Below are 23,154 nucleotides of genomic sequence, written 5' to 3'. Positions count from 1 at the left end.
CACCTGAGATGTGTGTAAGTAAAAAAATCCCCTGGGAAGCTGAGGTCTTTGAAACACTGAATGCCGATGGCTTTGGGCCAGAAGGTTGGGGTTCAAGCTCAACTCTGGAGGTTTGTGATAACATTTGAACAGACTGATTAAAATCACTTTTCAAAAATCATTGAAGTTGATCTGGTTTACTTTTTGGAGTTTTCTTACAGCAAAGGAATTTTTGTTTATACTTGTTAGGTCTCTGCTGCATATGAATATGTTGAAATTGTCCTTTTATATTTTTTGCTAATTCTTGTCATCCTCTGAGACATTTCCCAAGTGTTTTTTTAATCAGACTTTCAAAACTTTGAAGAAATACTTGTTGCAACATTCACACTTCTCCAGTTAAATTGCTCCTCATTGTATCTCTTCACTTGCGGTCTCTTCACATGACCAAGTAATAAAACTTTAAAATTGGGAAACTGCAATAGCAAAATATGGTCAATCAATGTTCTAATTTGGTGCATCCTTTGCAGTTTTTTTTGCTTAGTTGGTGACAGTTAATTGCATACACAATTTCATGAATAAAATTTGTTTCAACTTCTGCACATACTTTAATATCTGGACTAAGGCACAAGATTGGAACAACATGTTTCAGTTTCATCCAAAAGTATGTTAAGTCTTTCTAAGTACACCCAGTGACAATTTAGCAGTGCTTTTCCCCAGAATCTTCCAGAGTATCTTGCATTTACTTCCTGATAGTAATCTCTTCATCTTAGATGTTTATTTTGCACTCTTCTCAAATTTTATTATACTGATAATCTGATCTGCTGGTGTTGTATCTTGCCATCAAGTTTTGTTACCGATGGTCTGCTTGTTAACGTTTTCTGTAATTTTTTTATAATGCAGCCTCTAGTTTCTAATTTTACTTGAGATCTTTGGATGTAGTTGAACTGTAGAGCAATTTTAGGAGTAATCCTCTGTACACTCAAATGAGTAGTGAACCTGTGGAATTTGCTAACACAAAAACCATTCAAGGCAAAACATGGTTTGATTTCAAGAAGCAATTGAATATAGCACTTGGGGCTAAGAGATACGAGGGAAAAGCAGGAATGAGATTTGAGTTGGATGATCAGCCATGATCATAGTGGTTTTACGTTCAATTCAAAGATTAGCATTCCACTAGCCGCCTTGATGATGCACTATGTTTGCATTCTGACTATTTGTTACTTGAGCCACAAACACACCTAATTCCTCTACAGCTTGGAATTCTGCAGTTGTCCCTGTTTTATTATACTCTGCTCTTTCATTCTTCCTGCCGTAGTGACCAACCTTACATTTTTCCATGTTATATTCCATCTACCAGATTTTTGACCAAAACTTAGCAAAACTGTATCCTTCTGCAAACTCTTTAAATCATCATCACAACATACTTTCTCATCACCTATCACTGTGGGCGGCATGGTAGCTCAGTGGTTAGCACTGCAGCCTCACAGCTCCAGGGACCCAGGTTCAATTCCAGCCTCAGGCGACTGTCTGTGTGGAATTTGCGCATTCTCCCCGTATCAGTGTGGGTTTCCTCCGGGTGCTTCAGTTTCCTCCCACAGTCCAAAGATGTGCAGGCTAGGTGGATTGGCCATGCTAAATTGCCCATAGTGTTCAGGGGTGTGTGGCTTATAGGTGAATGGGTCTGGGTGGGATGCTTCAAGGGGCGATTTGGACTTGTTGGGCCAAATGGCCTGTTTCCACACTGTAGGGAATCTAATCTAATCTATCTAGTGCTATCTGTGAATTTTAAAACCATGCCTTCGCCTCCCTACTGCACCCCATTCAAAGTATTGACCTTTGATTCAGGAAACCATACAGAAGAAAGACTTAGATTTAAATAGTGCCTTCAATGACACCCCTGAGTGTTTTGCAACCTATTTAATATTTTTAAAATATATCCTCTATTGTCAGTTGAAGGCATCTTGTACTGCACCAACAGTTGTGTGATAAGTACCAGGTATTCTGTTTTAATGATGCTGGCTGGGGTAGAATGTGGAGAGAATACCCTTTTTTCTTTCTTTTGTTTGAATAGTGATCTTTTACATCCACACTGGATGAACCATGGTTCTAACATATCTGAAAGACAGCATCTCTGACAGTGCAGCATTCTCTCTGTACTGTCAGTTTGTTACGCTGCAGTATCTGGAGTGTATTTCAAACTTAAACACTTCCGGTTTTGATGTGTAACTGTTAAAACGGAGCCATAAGTAACATCTTAGCTACTTATTCAATTGCACTAAAATTTCAAGGCATTGAAGTTACAAGAAGACTGCCACATTTTCTAGTCTTTATGATTAGTAGCAGCGCAAAGTTCATTTAGATGTCTTTGAAGTCCTATGAGGAAAAAAATAGCTATTTACGGAGTGCAGCCAACTGGTTTTGAATGGATCACAATGTGGAAAACATGACTGGAGAATAAAGGCAGTATTTGAAGTTTAGGTTTGTTGTTTAGGTTTTAAAAATGCAGTCTCCAGATTTCACTTACTGGAGCTAGTTGGACAATGCATAAATGTTTTGATTCCACAATCTGGTTTTTCAGCTATCTGACTTCTGCTTTTGAGTCAGCACTGCCTTCAGGTTAGTTGAATGTTTAGCCTTAAATAGAAAACCTGAATTTGTATTTCAAAACTAGTTTTGTAATATGATGTTCATGAAATAATTGTTACAACAAGCAAGTGGCTATTACATGCCCTGACACATCCATTTTTATGACACATGATTTTTAAGAGCAGGAGAAAAATGATTGAGGAGTTGAGCTTGTTTGGAAAATCTATAGACTTTACAGTCATATTCTGGTAGAATTTTGTGATTATTATAATTAATTTAAAATGGTGGTAAGCCATGCAGGTTCTCATTAAACCATCAATCGTTCATTGTGAATTTCCTAGTGTGCCAAAGGTACTTCAGTATGGTGGCAAAAAACTAAGAAGAGTATTAAAACCTTGACATTGAAACAGCATGCAATTTGTTTCTTTCACTTTTCTGCCCTCATTTACGGTTCTTTGACCATCAGCGACCCAACAATATCTCAGAAATTTCTGCTGTTCAATGTTGGCTAACATTTGAACACGGGGAGACATTACACCTGAGCCCTGTGTGGGCACTTGACATCACACATGCACTTTGTCATGTGGGTGCAAAATAGAATTTGCTCTTGATGGCTCAAGCTGAATTTACTTTATTCCTTTGCCTTTATAGCTTACAGGATCACACATTCAGCTGATGTTCATATTGTTGCTTGGGTTTATCAGCTTAGTTAGCCCAGACCACAGCTTTCTTAGCATATTCAGTGACACGTTGACTGTTGCATTTACTTAAGGAGCCACTGGAGAACTGCAATTTATCATAGGTACAAGGGAGTTATTTAAGTACTTTAACCTAGGCTAAGTGTTTTTATCCGTGTAACGAACCATGCAAAAATTGTCAAAACTTAAGTAGGATTTGGCAGCTGCCTTCAGTTTTGATTTGGTGCTTCTTGTAAATTCTTCTTAGTAATATTTGTTATATTTGTCCAACCAAGCATCAAAAGTACTGAGGAAGGGTCACTGGACCTGAAATGTTAACTCTGTTTTCTCTTTCACAGATGCTGCCAGACCTGCTAAGCTTTTCCAGCATCTTTGGTTTTTTACCAAAAGTATTGAAGTCTGTGTGCAACTGTGCTGACAGATCCTAACGGCCACAATCTGAGAAAATCCAGAAGCTATGAGTGGCTGCTACTTAGAATATTTGATCAAATCACTGTAGCTGGCACAAAACGTTACCAAAAAAAACTGATTCCGTGTTTAACACAATTTTTGAGTGTGAAGTTCACCATAATTTTCTGCATTGATCTCCCATAATAGCTGCATTATTTTGCAGTGAGACCAGACTTGTTAAGCTTTTTGTTAACAGGCTGCGATGCAGGAGTGAGCTTTATTAGGCTTTTCCTCATGGGCATCGTACAAATACTATTGCATACAGTAAGCCGGATCAGTCAGACCTCATACTACATGTCAAAAATATGCATTTATATAGTGGTTTTTCATGTTATGAAATGTCTAAAAGGTGCTTATCAGGTCTGTTATCAGACAACAGCTGTCATCGAACCACAGATGATAATCAGGAAAAGGTAAACGTGAAGAGGTAGAGCAGTTTCTGAAGGGTGTACGAGAGCTTGGAACTAAAATGGCCAAAGCCATGAAGGGTAATACTGGAGCAAATATAATTGTGAATGTGCAAGAGGTCAGAATTTGGAGAGAATGGAAATCTGAAAATATAGAGCTGAAGGAGATTGTAGAGATAGAAAAGGACCACCAGAATAATGAGGGTAATGTACAAATACAAAACCAAGAAGGGAAAACATGAAATAGCATTTGACTTGCTTGCATGAGACATGACACATAAATTGAGTAACAAACATAGTCTGAGCTGGTTCAATGTGGTATTCACCAACTTGTTTGACAAATGTGACGAAGAGATTTCAATTGGCAGATTGTAAGACTTTTCTGCAGCCTGTGGTTTGAACAGTTGAGTGGTTGTGAACTATGCTTGTGTGAACAGAGTTCAGTGTGTTTTCAGTACTGATGCTAGGTTGTCTTGTTCCAGTGAGAGTGTCTCATATTTCATATTGGCAACTCAAATAGATCATTGCACTTGACACTTACCCAGAATCTTTTGTTTTTCTAAGCTGCAAAGTAGTTGCCCCACAGTATTGACAGGCTAAATAACTGGCCAAATTTTCAGCAGTACCATTTTGCCGAAACAAAGTAGAACCAGAGTTGTTCCTATTTCAGTAAACAATGCCAACGTAAAGAAAGTATCAAAATCACAAACGTTTCTTGAGGTGAAATGATGAGTGTCCTACCCTGGCTACTGTCTGATAATACATTTCTTATTGGAGCAATTACTGATGCTTGTTGAAATTTAAAACCCCATAATTTAGTACGTCTGTTTTGGAGTTTTTATGGGAAGGATTTTTAATGTAGTGCAATATTGCTATCTAGGGGATGTTTGATTGAAGTTTTGTGTTGCACTCCATCTGGAAGAAATAATTTTATGGGGAAAAAGAAATGAGACTGCTGGTTTATGTACCAGCTTCCTGTGTTTTGTGCGCAGGTGCAGCAGGTAATTAGGAAGGTTAACGGAATATTGGACTTGATGTCAAGCAGATTGAAATATGAGGGGGAAGGTGTTGGTGAGGCCATTTCCTCAGTGTTGTGAATGGGAAAGTGAATGTAAAGAGTGTTGGATCAGCCATGATTCTATTGAATGGCATGGCAGTCTTGAGAGACCGAGCGTCCCACTCCTGTTCCAATTGGTCAGCCGACTGAGTGGTAGAGGTGTTAACGTGGAATGAAATTTAATGCTAATGGATGGCTTGTAATTATCGGGCTTTGTTTAGATTTGAAACCAAGCAGGTTAATATTGGTCAAGGCATTGCCCTGTGAAATGAACCAGTGAATGGTTGTCACCTTTCTCTCATTAAATTTACTTAATATTGTTGTTTATACTGAGGCACAGTGAAAATTGGATATTGGTGCCATGTTGTGGCACCATCTTGGATTACAAGAAGTAGAAACAAGCATAATGCATGTTTATATTCATTGTGTCTGTGATGTGCGGGGCCCTGTGTACTTCATACGTGTGTGAACTGGATTCTTCAAGTGCACCTCACTGTGTGCCTGACTGACAGTCCTAATTTTGTTGTCAGTGCAATTCTTTGCATCCTCAGGATTATTCAGAAAATATTGTTTAATTGCAGAGTCAGAGTCCACTTGTCAACCAATCAGCACTTCCTTCTCATGCAACATCAATGTTGGTTTTCCACTTAGATTTGTGTTTTTATTGTCCCAATGGATGCAAAATTAAAAGCTGAAAAGAAAAGGCATTTTGTTGAGGAAATACTGAATGATTCAGCAATCCCAAATGACTACAGTACAGCAAACTTGACCACATGGGGAATACTGTTCTGCTTTTCCTAGAATCACGATTAAGGAAACAGGCCATTCAGCGCAACAAGCCTACACTGATTCTCCAGAGAGCACCCTAGCCAGGGTCACCCACCCTTCACTGTTGTACCCCTGTAACCCTGCATTTCCCATGGCTAATCCAACCAACCTACACACTATATAGGCAATTTAGTATGGTTAAGCCACCTAGCTTGCACATCTTTGGGCTAAGGGGGGAAACTGCAATACCCAGAGGAAACCAACGCAGGCACGGAGAAAATGTGCAAATTCAACACAGACGGCTGCACAAAGCTGGAATTGAGGCCAGGTCCCTGGTGCTGAGGAAGTAGTGCTAACCACTGAGCCACTGTGCTGTTCAATTTTTTTCCTTTCCTCGTTAACGGGATGAGGATGTCCATCCCTAATTGCCTAGAGGGTAGTTCACAGTCAACCACATGGGTCTGGAGTCACATGTAGGCCAGACTAGGTAAGGTTGGCAGTTTTCTTTCCCAAAGGACATTAGTGAACCAGGTGGATTTTTGTTTTGATGGGATTTATGGTCCTCAATAGATTCTTAATTCCAAATTTTTATTGAATTGGATTTCTACCATCTGCCATGGCAGAATTTGAACCCAGGTCCCCGAATGTTAGATAACAAGGTGTAGAGCTAGATGAACACAGCAGGCTAAGCGGCATCAGACCCTCCATTTCTGAAGAAGGGTCTAGGCCCGAAACGTCAGCCTTCCTGACCCTCTGATGCTGCTTGGCCTGCTGTGTTCATCCAGCTCTACGCCTTGTTATCTCAGATTCTCCAGCATTTGCAGTTCCTACTATCCCCAAATGTTATCCGGATCTCTGAATTAACAGTCCAGCGATAATACAACTAGGCCATTGCTTTTTCTGCATTCAACAACTCAATAATGTAAGACTCCATTCAGGATTTAAATATTACTCCCTTACGGAGAGAGTAATCAACTATCTCCCGGAACGCTACTGAAAAGGGCAAGAAAACTTGTTGAAATTGAGGCTAGTCTTCTCTCTGTTTTAACCACCAATAACCTTGTGCAACTATTCTCACCTTTTTGCACTTTATTAAGTTTTACCTGTCTTATGCATGATACTATAGTCTCGTAGTCATTCATATCACGTTGAAATCAAGGTCTGTCAACTTCCCATCGAATAGTCCTTTCTTTTATATTTTAGTTATCTTTTAAGTATCAAATTTGATTCACTTATCTCTTTTCCCATTTCCTTGAACCTCGTTGGACTGTAACTGTGGGCTCATCCTTTTTCACTTTTAAAATAAGGGAACATAAATTCCACACGGATCCTGTGGTCTATGAGCAATTGTTGAAAAGTTGCAATTTTGTGTTGACTCTGTGGGTACCAACATATCTAATTTGTGTAGGAACATGTACACAGGAGTAGGCTATTGAGTCTGCCCTACCATTCAATTTGAACATAGCTGATTGAACTGTTCAATGTCTTTTTATCCGCTTAATCCTCGTAACCCTGTACACCAGTGGTAATCAATCTGTACCTTAAAGCATACTGAAAGATAGCTTCTACTGTTCTCTGTGGTAGAGAAGTCAAAGGCCCACAACTGAGTTCCTTTTTCTAATTCATTCATGGGATGAGGATGTCACTGGCTAGGCCAATACTTATTGCCTACTTAGCGGGTAATTGTGAGTCAACCACATTGCTGTGGATCTGGAGTCACATGTAGGTCAGACCCTCTAAGGATGGCATTTTCTTCCTTAAGAGACATTAGTGAGCAGATGGGTTTTTCCAATAATCAACAGTGGATTAAAAATTCTCCTCATCTTGGATCCAAGTGACATTCCCCTTGTTTATAAATTGTGCCCATTGTTCTGTACTCGCCAATCAGTAGAAACCTCTACCCTGTCTATCCCTTTTAAGTGTTTTATAAGTTTCAATGAAATCACCCCTCATTCTTTGAACTGTAGAGAATAGGTCCAATTTACACAGTCTGTCATTATTGGGCCATCCTGCCATCCTGGGAACAAGTCTGGTGAACTTTATTGCCTTAGAAGAAGTGCAGAAATATCTTTCCTAAGGAAAGGAAACAAAGACTACCTCGGTACTCCAGGTGTGATCTAACCAAATTCCAATACAACTGAAACAAGACTTCACTACTGGGCCCAAATCTTTTTGCAGTAAAGACTAACGTTCCATTACCCTGTTAAATAGTTTGTTGCACCTGCATGTTTGCCTTTAGTGACTTATCAACAAGGACACTTAGGTCCTTTTATGCATCTGTACTGGCCGACTACTTGCCATTTAAGAAATGCTCATCTGTTTTTTTTTATTTTTACAAAAGCCATCAAATATGGTGTAACGTAGACTCATAATAGGTTTTTTTAATTAACTACCATTTGCCAGTTATGAAGTGAAAGAGGCAACAGATGGTAACATGGTGTGCTTGGAGTGCCCATATCAGGACTTCATCCAGCCAAAAAATTGCTGTACAAATAAGTCAACATCTATTTGTTACTGTTAAAATTTGTTTATGATCTCATCCTTTTAGGAGACCTGGGTTGAAGAATGTAATGCAAATGTATGGTTAAGCTCAATTACTAGACATGGTTAAAGTGACAAATTGCTGGTTAATTGCTTTTTGCAGTTAATTCTGCTTGCATAGTTCCTTGAGGCTAGTTCTCTATAGTATCATCAACCTTTAAATATTCTTCCTCTGCATTACAAATTAGAAAAGTAGTCTGTTTTCTTGCTGTTGATTGTGCAGTTATTTTTGCCTGATGCAAATAGTGAATGTTCTGGTCAAGTGTAAGCTTGACACCAAGATGAGGCTTATCAAAACTATCCTGTGCAATAATGTATCATGATCAAATCATTATTCAGTGTATATTGCAAAATCTCTTGCAAGGGATCAGTCAATTTAGATTATCCTGGAAAGGGAAAGTGTCTCAAGAATGTTTTCAGCGTGAGACAGTAATCCACAAGTAATTTTCACTTCTAACGTGCCAAATATAATGCCTGCCTATTACACAAATAGTAGTGAACATATGAGTTCCATTGCCTGTGTGATACAAGGTAGCAGGCCATAAGTCCTAATGATTGGACCATATCAAACGCCATGTCCCATTAACCATTCTCAGTAGACATCATGTCAATAATGTGCCATCAGCCCATGATTACCAGGCCACAATTGCAAGTATATCCACCAATTCTGCCAATGGAAATAACTTATTAAATAGTCTGGATTGTGTGAAAAGTTAACAAAGCTGGTTGTTCTCAATTATAGTGTTCATTTAACAAAATCCTGGACCACCACCGTAATGAAGAGGAAAGGAGTTTCAGGAAAAGTACAATATTGATCTGGGCAGAAGAGCTCAAGACTCAAAGGTTCCATTATGACCTAACCAAATCTGGTGATTTACGGCCAAACCATTTGTGTGCCAGATGCAATCAATTTTCTTCCCTTAGACTGTCTGGAATAATGATGGCTGATTAGGATGGGAAAAAGTAAAGATTTTAATGAAAGTAGATACATCAGAGGTGAAAGAAAGGTGACACTTGATGAGGGTGGCAGATGAGCAGCCTGCAATTAAAAGGAACTTAAGGGAGGAAAGGATTTACTGAAGTAAGTGCAGAAGGATATAGCGATTGGAGGGCATTTAGAGCATATGCACAGTGAAGAAGTAGTAAAAATGACTTTTAATGAGGAAATAGAAATAAAAAGGTAACACTTGATAAAGACAGGAACGTGACTAGGTGTATTTATGTGGAGGATTGAAGAGCAACAAGAAGGAAAGGTAAATTGTGATGGTAGTACAAATCACCAAGATGAGTAATCATACAGTAGGGACTGCAGGAGGAAAGGAGGGGGGTATTGAGCTACTTCCATATATTTTGGGTAAATAGAAGTTGTAAAACACAATTTTTTTAAACTCCAATCTATTTATTGGCAAATTGAAAAGATATGGCAGGTAGTCACTATCAGCCAGTTTGTATATGTGTCCAGTTCACTGTATTTTGCCAGTCATGCATATGCTTTAAAATTAGATTGCCTTCAAGGTTTATAAAAGGGCAAGTAATTTTTCTGTAATTTTTGCATATTGATCGCTAATGTACTATTTCCAACATCTATTCAAAGCTATTTTGGGTTGTGCTTGATGTGGAAATCCATGTGCAAGTTACCTTTGTGCAACTAGCAACACTGTCATGGTTAGAACACACCCACTTATCCAAGAGAACTAGAAATAGTAAAAAATTTTTGTTTTGGGGCCGCCAATGCCCAAAGTACTGTTCAATTGACTAAAATAGCATAACTTATAACCGCAGTAGAATTTTGCCAGTTCTGAACAAATCTTATCTGATTCAACTGTGTTCCTGATGCTGCCTGATCTGCTGAGCTTTTCAAGCATTTTCTGTTTTTATTAAAGAATCTTAAAATGTACTTGGGATGAGTACTTGAAGTGTTATAACATTCGAGGCAATGGGACTAGTTGAGGTAGTTGTATGTTTTTGGTGATACAAACTTGATGAGCCAAAGTGCCTCATCTATACTGTATGATTCAATGAATATTACCACTTGTCCATTCTGAACTGTCCTACCACTTGACAAATTCACTTCAGTAGTTACGTGGAGCTCAATGAGAAGCATCCCAGGCTTTGGGTCTACACCAAATAGACGGCAATGATTCCAAAAGGCACCACCTTTTCAAGGGCACTTAATGATAGACAGTAAATACTGGCCCAGCCAGTGAACCTTGTATCCACTGAATGAATAAAGGGGGGAGAAAAAAAACTTCCAGAACCATTGCTTTGCCATTGGCAATGAAAGCCGTGTCTATTTGTCAACCTCTTCCTGTCCTTATTCACATTTCCTTAGTTTCCTTAGCATCCAAGAAAGAATCAGTCTCTATCCCTGCTATATATTACTGTAGCTCAGCGGCATCGAATTTGGTAAAACATGATAAAATTTGGACTGCAAAATTTCCATTTAAAGTTGCTACCACACAGCTGACAGTTTGATAAAATGAAATGTATTGTCGAGCCTTTAAATTTTCGGTTTAAAACTGGATCACAACATAGTGCAAGAATCTCATCCATGGGATATACCAGTATCCTCCATTCTTGGGTGTTCTTTCAATGGTTTACAAGTTGAACATTTATATGGCAACCAGGACACACACAGGTCAATTATGTGGAGCTCTTTGGTACCTTGTCCAAGCAAGTAGTTTATGTACCCAAACAGGATTGATGAGGACTTGAACAACACCCCCACATGGAACCAGTGTTGGTGGCAGATGTCTGCTAGGGATGTATCTGTAATGGTGTTTTTGCATTTTTGTTACATGTGTATGAGGTGTCCTCCTGAACACAAGCAGAGCTGAAGGCCCAGTAATGCGTTATTCTGGCATAACTACCCAAATGATGTCCTAGAAATTTTGAGATCTTGATACTTGCCTCTCTGAACTCCAGAACTATGTTGAAGTAACTTAAAAATAAACATTTGGTTATTCTTTGGCAACTTCTATTGACTCCCATGAAGCACACTTCAAAGGTTCCTATGAGTTCTGTGGTGAGTAGGATTTGAAATTTCTACTTCTATAGTGGCTCCCAAAGAAAAGACAATATAATTACTGTTAGATGGCATATAAACTACACTAACACTTCTGCCCCTTGTTATTTCCACCTGTACTGATTCTATGGTCTACTCTTTGAGCTAAGAGCCTTCTTCATTTTTTTTTCCTCAGTGAAGTTCCCAACCCTTGGTCACCGTGCCGCCTCATCTCTGCAATGATTACTAGTTCAAACCCACTTATCTCTATTTGTGCAATTAATTTATCTATTGTATTTCAAAGACGGCGAGGGAGGATCTGAATGAAATATATGAAATTCTAACAGGATTGGTCAGATCTGGTGTAGAGAAGATGTTTTCCCTGTTGGGCAGTCTCGGGTTATGGGAATTTAGGAATTGCATTTAAGAATGAGAAAAGGAAATATTTCTTCACTCAATGTATAATAAACCTCTGGGATTCCTTGCTACAGAAGACTGGAGGCCAAGGCATTAAATATATTCAAGAAAGAAAGATAAATATTTGGTGTTAAAGACATCAAGGCGTATAGGGAACAAGCAGGAATATGGATTTGAGGCAGACTAGCCACAAACCGGCCTTCTCCTGAGCCTGTGAAATGCTTCACCCTTTCAAATCTAGCATCCTTAACTTTAACTCTATCTTTCTAGGTTGACCATATTCCCTGAGCAATTAAATTCTGTCACCCTGTCTCACTCTGGCTAGTTCTACTAGAGTATTCATACTCCTTCATGGTTTTTGGCTATTCCCTTCAGATTTAAAATTCTCCATATATTCCTAATACCTTTCATTGAAAATGGTCTATAAAATCCTCATTATTGGATTTATCAGGAGACAGGTCCCATTCCAACTTAAGTGGAGCCCATTCTAAATGTTTAACTTTTTCCAGTATTGTTACCTATAGCTCAAAAAACGAAATTCCTGTCAGACAGCACTGTTTGAGCCTCATATTAACTCTTTATGAACTTTGTTCCCTGTGCCAATTTGCTTGTGGTCTTACTCCAGAAGATAACCCCATTGAAGTTCTGCTTACAAATTTAGACCCTAATCCCTCAAGTCTCTCTGTGGACCTTTTTATCTTTTGTTATACCTGTGCTGCCTGTATTCTATGTGCAGTTCCAAGCTCTTCTATAACCGCAGGAGAATGTCCATAAGCTTGAAACCAGGCAAGTAACACAACCACGCCCGACATGGTGGCAACAAACTGTATTTACCTTCTTGACTATCCTGTTACTTACGACCGCTAAGTGCTTTTCACCTCCCCCATTGCAATTGAATGGCCTCCTATACTGTGATACTTCAGCCGATATGCTTACATCCCCTTTGGACTTTACCTTCTGATTCAGCAAGAAGCTCATACCTGTTGGACCTGCCTAATACCCAGTGGCACCCTCCTGCACCTGGGCACTAACTAGACCCAAACTACTGCTTAACTTGCAGGGTATGATTGCCTTCTGCTTTCAGTTTAAGGAGACTTGGCAAGTTGTTCTCTGTATTTCGGTACACATTGCTGTAACTCTGCTTTGGTGTTAAGGGGAATGAATATTTTCGTTGATGGATAGGGTGCTGATCATACAAGACACTATTCTGAATGATGTTGAGTTTCTTGAGGGTTACTGGAGCCATGAATCTTTTAGGCAAATATATTCTTTGTACTCCTAGTCTCTGCTCTCAGGACACAGAAAAATGAACACTTTGCTCTGATCCTTGGCAGTTATTGTTCTTTATTTTTCACGGTTTTTTTTTCTTTTTTTCCGGATTCAGCTGTTGCACATGGCCACTGCTTTTTAGGTTTGCAGTACACAAGGTGTACTGAAGACTTAACAAGTTCAGATGTCAGGCAGTTAGTTCTGTCACAAATTGTTGTTTCTATTTATCTCTATTACCAGACGTTTTATCTGGGAGTCAGCACACCTGATCTTCCACAAATTTCAGAGGACAGTATCCAGTTGGCGAGTCAACAAGCCCCGGTTTGAGATTTTAATGGTCTCACTCCCTATGACTAGCGAACAACAGTTCACCATAAACTGTGTTGGTAGATTGTCGTGATGGTGCAGTGATTCCAGCACAATCCCAGTGAATATAAGTTGAAAGGTGAGGGGTTTTGGAGACTGTGTTGCTTTCCTCTATTCAGATCATATTTGACGTAAAACTGCGTATGTGCATGTGGTCTCTTGCCCAACTGACAGGTACGATCTACCTGAAGTGGTAACCACCTACATGGTTTTTGTTACCTTTAAAATGTGACTACTTCATGGCTTTCTTGGCCACTCTTTCTTCTAACACCTCTGTAAACCTGTGCTCTTACAAAACTCTGCTGACTGACTGTGTGATGATTGTATCCTATCTTTTTTACCCATTGTCTTTGTGCTCATCCTAACATAGAACATAGAACATTACAGCACAGCACAGTACAGGCCCTTTGGCCCTCGATGGTATGGCAGGTTGGCACAACAATCTGCAGCCCATCTAACCTACACTATTCCATGTACATCCATATGCTTAAGCCTAAGTCTCCAATTTAAAATTCTTGCCTTTGTACTTAAATCCCTATACATTCTTGCCTTCCCCATCCTTTTACCACCTCCTGCCCTATAAGTGGCAGATGTAGGAGCATACGAATACACTTTGGAGTAATCAGAGCAATTGGAGTTAACAGTGTGGATATGTGGTATAATTTTGTACAGTTTGAAAGGTAATTTTAGGCTATTTGATCTCTTGCACCTGTGCTGACCTCGTACTGTACCGAGATGATTAAAGATAACCTTTAATGACCTTGCCTAACAAAGATGTGCCATTTCAGTTTTGATACTTTCAATTTATACAACTTCAGTTGATTTTCTGTTGGGTTGAAAGTTCCAAAATTTCAGTATCTGCTCTGAAAAGGTTCGAGTATAAAATTAGAGTCAGATCATTTAAGAATGGGGATAATGTCCCCTTGTTCTAGAAATCCACATCAAAGCAATTGGCTTCCCTCCATTTTAACCTGTGAAATCCATTAATCACCTTAAAGTCAAATTAGAAAATCCTTTAATTGAGAGAATGCATCCCTAAGAAATTCAACCAACTCCTCATAACATTCTACTGTGGTTAAGAAGGTTAACAAATCTGCACTCCTTTATTTCCCCCCCCCCCCCCACCCCCCACCCACCAAAAGTCAGTCTTCTGCCTGAAGTCCAGAATTAGTGATGTGTAACTAGAGCTCTACACATCTGTAAAAGATCAACCTCTCTGTTATTGTCTAGTCTTTCTAAAATAAAAGCCAACACTCCATTAGCCATTTTTATTTTTGTACCTTTGGGCTAGTTTTCTGAGAGTTCTGTAAATGGACCTCTATATTCTGACATCAGCATGAATCAGCCACTGATCGATCTTCATAGCCATCCAATAGCTTTAATAATTTTATACAGTTTGAGAGGTAATTTTACCACATATCCAAACTGTTAACTCCAATTTCTTTGATTACTCCAAAGTGTGCAAAATAATTATTGACAAGGATCCATCCGGTTGTTCGCCAAGCAGGTTGTTCCATAGTGTGCAGATGTTTCATTACCATTCTAGGCAGCAACATCAGTGCAACCTCTAATTGAAGCATTGGTGTTCTGCTCAGTTCCAAATTTTCACTAAGACCTTAAAAATGAACCATTGTACACCACCTCTAGTGTCCAGTTCTTTTGATAGTTTACTGTTGTATTCAGATTCTCCTCTTGTGAACAGAAAGAACTGCACCGTGACGAGTAAGGGTGAATCTACTTTAAATGGCAGCTTGCTCCCCAGCCTGAAGATGGGTAGTTCTTGAAAGTGATCTCCCAGATCATTCTGGTTCCTCTTCTAGGGCTTCCTTCGGGATTGCCCCGCCCAACACCCTACCTTCACGAGAGATTAAAACTGTTGGACCCTAGCATAAGCACATCTCAGCCTATTGTTAGGGTGATAATACAGTCTGAAGCCCACTTCTGTCAGCAAACCGTTTCATTAAGGCTTTTTTATCTACACCGCTTACTCTACCATCTTTACCAATTGCCATATGGCGGGTTATTTTTAAAAACAAAATGATTCACACAGTAATTCAGCAAATAAAAACAAAGTTCCTCAAAGCTGAGCAAGTCTAGCAGCATCTCTGAAGAAAAGAAATCAGACTTAACATTTCAAGCCCAGTGACCCTTTCTCAGTTCTGCAGACCCAAAATGTTAACTCTGATTTTTTCTTCACGGATGCTGCTGGACCTGCTGAGCTTTCCCAAGAACTTTGTTTTTGTTCCTGATTTACAGCACCCAAAGTTCTTTTGATTTTTAGTAATTCAGTGAATGCTCTGTTCAGAGTTCAGAATGCCTTTGAGGTTTTTAAAAGTTACTAAACCTTCGTCAAACAATAGCGTTGTTTAGATTAGATTAGATTCCCTACAGTGTGGAAACAGGCCCTTTGGCCCAACAAGTCCACACCATGCCTTGAAGTGTCCCCCTATAACCCACACACCCCTGAACACTATGGGCAATTTTTTAGTTTGGCCGATCCACCTAGCCTGCACATCTTTGGACCGTGGGACGAAACCGGAGCACCCGGAGGAAACCGACGCAGACGTGGGGAGAATGTGCAAAGTCCACATGGACAGTTACCCGAGGCTGGAATTGAACCCGGGTCCCTGGTGCTGTGAGGCTGCAGTGCTAACCACTGAGCCACCGTGCCGCCCATTTTGAACATGATCAATAATTTATTTTAGCCAATTAAAAACTGTAACATTATGGGTAAATCCCAGTGCTTTAAAATGAATTTTTTTTAAAAACTGCAGATGCTAGAAATTGCTGTAAAACCTCAGCAGGTCTGGCAGCATCTGTGGAGAGAAATTAGAGTCAACATTATTAGTCCATTGATCCTTCTTCAGAACAGTTAACTCTGATTTCTCTCCAGCTGCTGCCAAACCTGCTGAGATTCTCTAAAATGAACATCTTGGCCCCATGGTGTATTGTAGTCTGTCTTTGCAGCAGCTCTGAATAAATGTAAAATAAGATTTCAAGTACTCCTGCACTTAAAGGGCAGCTTAACTGCTCTGCTTCCCTTCACATTTTATCAAAGACCTTGCTTGGTAATTGAAAAGGATGTAGTTTTAATTTGTTTACGCTTTGGCTACAAAGATATCATGAGTTGCATCATCTGTGCCCAGTGTTATAGTTGCAAATGCAGATACCAGGAAGCTACCCAACAGTATTACCAGTGACTATATTGGAACCAAATGCAAATTATTGTTCATTTTCAAATCCTCCTTTTCTAACTTCTAACCTAATTCTGTGCTTAATTTGCTCATAATTGATGGTTTAGACCAAAAATAATGAAGATTATTGCGATGCAATTGCATCCCCAATCTCATAAAATTGTCATCACCAACATAGATTCCTACATTTCTGTATCTTTCCAACTGATTTTCTCCTGTCCTGTCTACAGATCATTGAAATATGGCGGTTTAACTCATTGTTTGACGTGACGTAATGTTGATATGTTCTTGCACAAAATTTCTGTCAATTTCTACGCTATTTATTTTGAAGCAGTATTTTTGATCATCTTTGGTAAAACACCAGGCAATGTTCCTTTTCATATGTTATATTAACTGACACTGTCCCAAAAACCCTTCGCGTGTACTAAAGCCACACAATATGTCCGTAAGCCACGGTGAATAGAACATGCTAGGTTCATTCACAGGTCTATGCTCAATTAACTGAATCCTTCCAAACCTACTGATGTTTAAATCCTGTAACCTTTGTAGGCCAATACTTGTCAGATTTTCTCATTCCTAATGAATCAAAGCACCTGCATTGTCGTCAGTGGAGGGTGTGGGATTCCGATATACAGCCGGCATCTGAATAGCTAACCTGTTTTCACTCACTCTGTAGATGTCATTCAAGGCTGAGAAGATTATGGTGAAGTACAGAAAAGTAAATATTTTGTGTAGAATCTGTCATGAAAATGTTTACACTTCCAAGAAGAATAAACAGTGATAATGAGGAGGGAGATGGACAGCAGTTGGTCTTTTGGGTTGTAAAGTACTAAATAAGCCAGTAAATTTTCCAATTCCTACAACGGATTCATTTTGGCCTATGAATGCGCTTGCTGACTGTTTTGACCAATGGCCCATGGTAAAATTGGACCCAGCACTAAAGTAGTGATCAGAGATAATGGGAACTACAGATACTGGAGAATCTGAGATAACAAAGTGTGGAGCTGGATGAGCACAGCAGGCCAAGCAGCATCTTAAGAGCACAAAAGCTGACGTTTCAGGCCTAGACCCTAACATTTCAGAATTTCTTTAATCTGTTTCACTAGTTACATTTTTCCAGCTATTCATTTGATATTTGTTGACTATTTTGTTTTGTGGTTCAGGTGGTAGCAGTCTTGGTTGGCAAAGATTCTAATCCAACTACAGGACCTAACCACAAAAATCTAGGTGTGCTTCTGTTCATTACAGTATCTGAGGGTGTTGTTATTCGAATAAAATATCAATTAAAGGCCCTCAGCTGGAGGGAATAGATCCTATGACATTGTTTCAAAGACGACCTGGGAAGGTATTCCAACATCCTGATTAATGTTTACTTTCTTCAGCTGCACCACAGTACCTAGACATTATCACATTGCAGTTTGAAAGAGCTGGTATACATAGCTTTTCTGTCATGCTTCCTCCCACTATCTTTCAAATCTTTCGTTGGCTGTATATGCTTTTTAGATTTTCAATAATCAGACATAATATGAATGTGAGATAACAAGGTGTCGAGCTGGATGAACACAGCAGGCCAAGCAGCATCAGAAGAGCAGGAAGGTTGATGTTTCGGGCTGTGATGCTGCTTGGCCTGCTGTGTTCATCCAGCTCAACACCTTGTTATCTCAGATTCGCCAGCATCTGCAGTTCCTACTATCTCTGCAATAATATGAATGCAATTTTTTTTCTTGAAGTTCTTCCCAGAATCCAGCGCAAAGATCTTAGATCATAGTCTCTACAGATTTTTTTGCCATACTGCTTGTGATTTAACCTTGCCATTTATTTCATTTCATCTTTTGAGTTAACAAGCATTTATTATAGCTATAGATCTGTGTAGGTAAGAAATACTTTGCCTTTTGCTTTAAAAAGCTTGCTGGTGATTATTTACACGATAACTACTGATTGCCATTATGTTTATCAGGAAGAAATAAATGTCTGTACAATTACAAAGAACAAAAACTTCTGATAATTATTAAAATGTCAGCATATGGGTCAATGCCTAACATGAGTGAGTTTCAAATGGCTGCACAGACTATTGACCAGATCAAATAGGTGTGCAATCCAAACAGCCATATTCCCTGCTTATTCAAGGAGGCAAGGAGACCCAATGTTCTTAGCAAATTCCCAGTGTATTTTTGAAGTTGCTCTGCAATGCTATAGTTGAGCTTTATTAAAAATATATTTGAAACTAATCCTTACAAATCATTAATCTGTATTCTTGAAAGCAAAAGGAAACAATGGCACAAAATATTAAAGTAAGTAAAAACACTGCCTGGCAAAATTCTTTCAATAGGAAAACATGTTTGTGCTCATTCTCCCAGTTTGGAGCGAGATATTTCCCATATCTTGTCACTGCCTGCACTGGTAAGATAACATGGCTTCATATTGTACGGTATTAAGAGTAATCCCTAAAAAGCTTTAAAGGTCAGGGAAAGTTGATACTAGAGAAATAAAAAGTCAAATAAAATTATAAAAATGTGTCAGAACTCAGGAGTCCATTTAGCCCCTCATCGCTCTGCCAACTGAAAAAGAGCATTCCAGCTTAATCTTACTTTCCACCTCCTTGGACCTAAGCACTTTGTGCATATACGACTTGTTTTTTAATCATATTATGTATTTCATTTTAAGCATGCTGAACTTAATGCATTTAAATTTAGAACATTTGTTATCTGTGCTGTGTAGTTTGTGAAACCAATTAAGTAATTAATGAAATTCAAGTCCCTGAATAATTCAAGGTTGAAATAATTTGATATTTGTCTACTGCTTCCTGTGACAGTGAACAGGGGGCTGAAAGGGTCATTTTCAGCTCCTGGTAACTTTGAAAAGTACAAGTTAATCAAAGAAGTGACAGGCTAGTGTGAAGCTTTTCCCAATTTAGCAGGCAAACTACTGAACAGATAAAATAGTCCTGGGCCAGACTATTTGCAACATGATTTAATTCAGGACAGCATGAGTTAAGGTAAGGAGCAAAGTTCAGAAAAAAATTGAGTATGGATATGGAGCTCAAATATACCATTCTTATTTTAGAGGATTCTTGTTCAGGTCAAGATCTTTGAAGAATATTTTTGGTTTGTTTTTAGAGCTAACCTAGAAGCCCTGCAAAAGAAGTTGGAGGAGCTTGAGCTTGATGAGCAGCAGAAAAAGAGACTTGAAGCCTTTCTTACGCAGAAGGCCAAAGTAGGGGAACTGAAAGACGACGATTTTGATAAAATATGTGAGCTGGGTGCTGGCAACGGTGGCGTTGTTACCAAAGTGCGTCACAAACCATCAGGACTTATTATGGCAAGAAAGGTAAGTTTTTATATTGGCCGAATTTTGGGATGACTGATTTTCCTTAGTTGTAACAATATCCCAGTATTTAGCAACTGTGGCTTCTCCTCAGATGGAACTTTATGCACAGATACACCAATTGGCTTTTCTTGGAAGGTCCAAGTTGACTTTGAATAACTATAAGTAAAGAGTCCAAGAAAATTGCTCCATAGACAAGCAGCAATTCTGCATCTGGTGCTAAGTAAATTATAATTCAACTCAAAAAAATCAGTCTATAAGTGGACATATAGCACCCGAGAATCAGAAATTCATTTGTCTCATATATTTTTAAGTGAACAAATAAGATAATATAAACAAGGTATTGGAGCCAAGTTAATAACGAACTATAAAATTCACAGCTATAATCATTGAGCAGTTTAATGATTCTGACAACACTGTCATCATTCACAGAATGCTGCTGCTGTTCTGAAGAAGTGTCATTGGACTCAAAACATCAACTGTTTCTTTCTCCACAGATACTGTCAGACCTGTTAGTTTCTCCAGCACTTCTTGGTTTGGTCTGCAGCATTTGCAGAATTTTGCTTTTATTCAAGGAGATGTCTCAGGGTGGATGTAAAAGATCCTATGACGCCATTTCAAAGAGGAAGAGAGATGATTGTCCCTGGTACTCTGAGCAATATTTAACCCTCAAACAACATCATGTAAACAAATTACATTGTCATTGTCAATAATTTGTGTGAGCATTTTCTGTAAACGCATTGGCTATGACAATTCCTACATTTCAACATGACTGCCTTAGAAATACTTGATTGACAGTCTGTGATGATCATATAAAGTGCTTCATAAATGCAAGTTTCACCATTGCTGCTCTTTTCAGCTAATTGGGAAATACAGACATCACCTCTCCTAAGCCAGTTCCTCCAGTGCTGAGTTCAATGATTTGAGGTAGTTTGGCCCTCACTGCTGGCTGCTGTTTTCAGCAGTTTAATTTATTCCCTCACTGTGTGTTTTCAGTGTCTCCTTTCCAGTTGAAAATGTGTATATTGAAAGGATTGGCAGAAGTAAACTTCAAAGACAACTAAATCACAAGCTTCTAAAATTCATCATGAACAAATAACAAAATATACTTTGAACTAAGTAAAAGTACTTGTTTGTCCAGTTTTTAGCATCATAGTTTTTGTTTTATTTTCACAAAATCCTATGTAAAATCTCTTAAAACTGGGTAGTTTGATTCATTTTTTCATTCGCTAGTTTTATGCTGAACCAGGCCCAAGGCAACATGTAAAAAAACAAACTGTAACCCACTGAAATGTATTGTTGTGGATGACTGCAGTGTGCACTGCTGATTTTCCTGATGTCAATTAGTCTATGAAAATATTATGATTCTAAAAATTCTTAGAACATATTGTAATCCTATTATGTTTTATTTTTGTTTGAGTTACAAAGATCTATTTAATTCAAAGTGAAACATATCATGACAAGGTTTTCCATTTTTTTAAAATGTAGCAAGTTCAAATAGATCCTTTATTGATTACTAACTCCAAGATTTCGCTCTTCTTTCTCTAGCTGATTCATTTAGAAATAAAGCCTGCTATACGCAATCAAATCATCAGAGAGCTCCAAGTATTACATGAATGTAACTCGCCATATATTGTAGGCTTTTATGGAGCATTTTACAGTGATGGGGAAATCAGCATATGCATGGAACACATGGTATGTATTAATACTGTCTCTAACGGTTCTACACTGGCAATGGATCATTCAATCTATGTTGCAGATTTGTTTGTACAGAGCTTTTGCAGCTATGAGTCATTTGGGGTTTCTGATTGGGGAAACATGTTTCTAATTGGCTTGTATATGTTTCTCAAAAAAACAAATTTGAAGTTCTGTTTAAATCCCCCATTCAGAACCTGAGGGTGAGTATGCATTCTTTAAAATGTGTGCATAATTGCATGAAAATCACCTAGAAAATATATCTTGTGCTCACCTGTATCATGACTGTTCAGTCTGTAGTGATTTTATCTTTCTGGTTTTCTTCTGCAATGAATCATTTTTGCTTTTTGTGAATTCTACTTCTATTGAGCAAAACTATTTTCCTCAAATAATATAACTCTCTGTATTCAATGCAATTTATCAAATACAGCCTACTTTCCAAAGGTATTGATTTGGTTTTAAACTTGACAGGCTGTTGCTCTGTGCATAAAAGTGCTGTTGATACAAGCTATTTCAGCAACTCTGGACAGCTGTAATCAAAAAGCTATTAACAAGTAGAGATAGTAAGGACTGCCGATGCTGAAGTAAGAGAACTGTAGAGCTGGAGGAACGCGGCAGGCCAGACAGCATCAGAGGAGCGCAGGAAAGCAGACGTGTCGGGTTGGGACCCTTCTTCAGAAATGGAAAAGGGTCCCAACCCAAAATATCAGCTTTCTTAAACCTTTTGTAGGTAGACAGTGTGTGCTGTTAGGGAGTTCCAGTATTTTGACTCAGGCACATTTGAAGGAACAGCGATATATTTCCAATTTGGGGTGATCAGGGCTTGGAGGGGAACTTGCAGGTGCTGATGTTCCCGTGTGTGTGCTACCTTCGTTTTTTTAGATAGTAGTGGTCATGCATTTGAAAGGCGCTGTCTAAGGAGCATTGGTAGATTTCTGTACTACATCTTGTAAGTGGCACACACTCCTGCAAGATCTGGCGCAGAGAGTAAATGTTTGTTGTTACGTGCCAAACAAGTGGCCTGCTTTCACCTAGATGGTCTGAAGCTGCAGTTATCCAAGCAAATGGGGAGTATTTCATTGCACTCCTGAGTTGTGCCTTGTAAAAGGTGGGCAAGCTATAGGGACTTAGGAGATGAGTCAGATTCCTGCAAGACTCCTAGCCTCTTCCTGCTGTTGTAGCCAAAGTATTTATATGGCTGGTCCAGTTCAGTTTATTGGCAGTGGTAAACCCTATGATGATGTTGGGCATTTCAATGATGGTAATGCCATTTGAATGTCAAGAAGCGATGGTCAAATTCTCCCATTGGAGATGGTCATTGCCTAGCACTCGTGTAGTGCAAATATTACCTTCCACGTGTCAACCCAACACTGGATTTTGTTCAAGCTTTGCCGCCTTT

At 38.9% G+C, this 23,154-nt stretch overlaps 1 protein-coding gene across 1 annotated transcript in view; it reads left to right on the top strand.

Moving 5' to 3' along the window:
* Positions 1 to 23,154, top strand: part of map2k2a (mitogen-activated protein kinase kinase 2a) — a 91,951-nt gene that overhangs the window by 1,293 nt on the left and 67,504 nt on the right. Inside the window, exons 2-3 of the mRNA XM_048559713.2 lie at positions 19,853 to 20,063; positions 21,609 to 21,755. Coding sequence (XP_048415670.1) covers positions 19,853 to 20,063; positions 21,609 to 21,755 — 358 coding nt within the window. The remainder of the gene's footprint in view (positions 1 to 19,852; positions 20,064 to 21,608; positions 21,756 to 23,154) is intronic.

This window comes from Stegostoma tigrinum, chromosome 30, assembly GCF_030684315.1.
Source record: "Stegostoma tigrinum isolate sSteTig4 chromosome 30, sSteTig4.hap1, whole genome shotgun sequence".
Taxonomy (NCBI): domain Eukaryota; kingdom Metazoa; phylum Chordata; class Chondrichthyes; order Orectolobiformes; family Stegostomatidae; genus Stegostoma; species Stegostoma tigrinum.
This window is presented reverse-complemented; position numbering and strand designations above follow the sequence as displayed.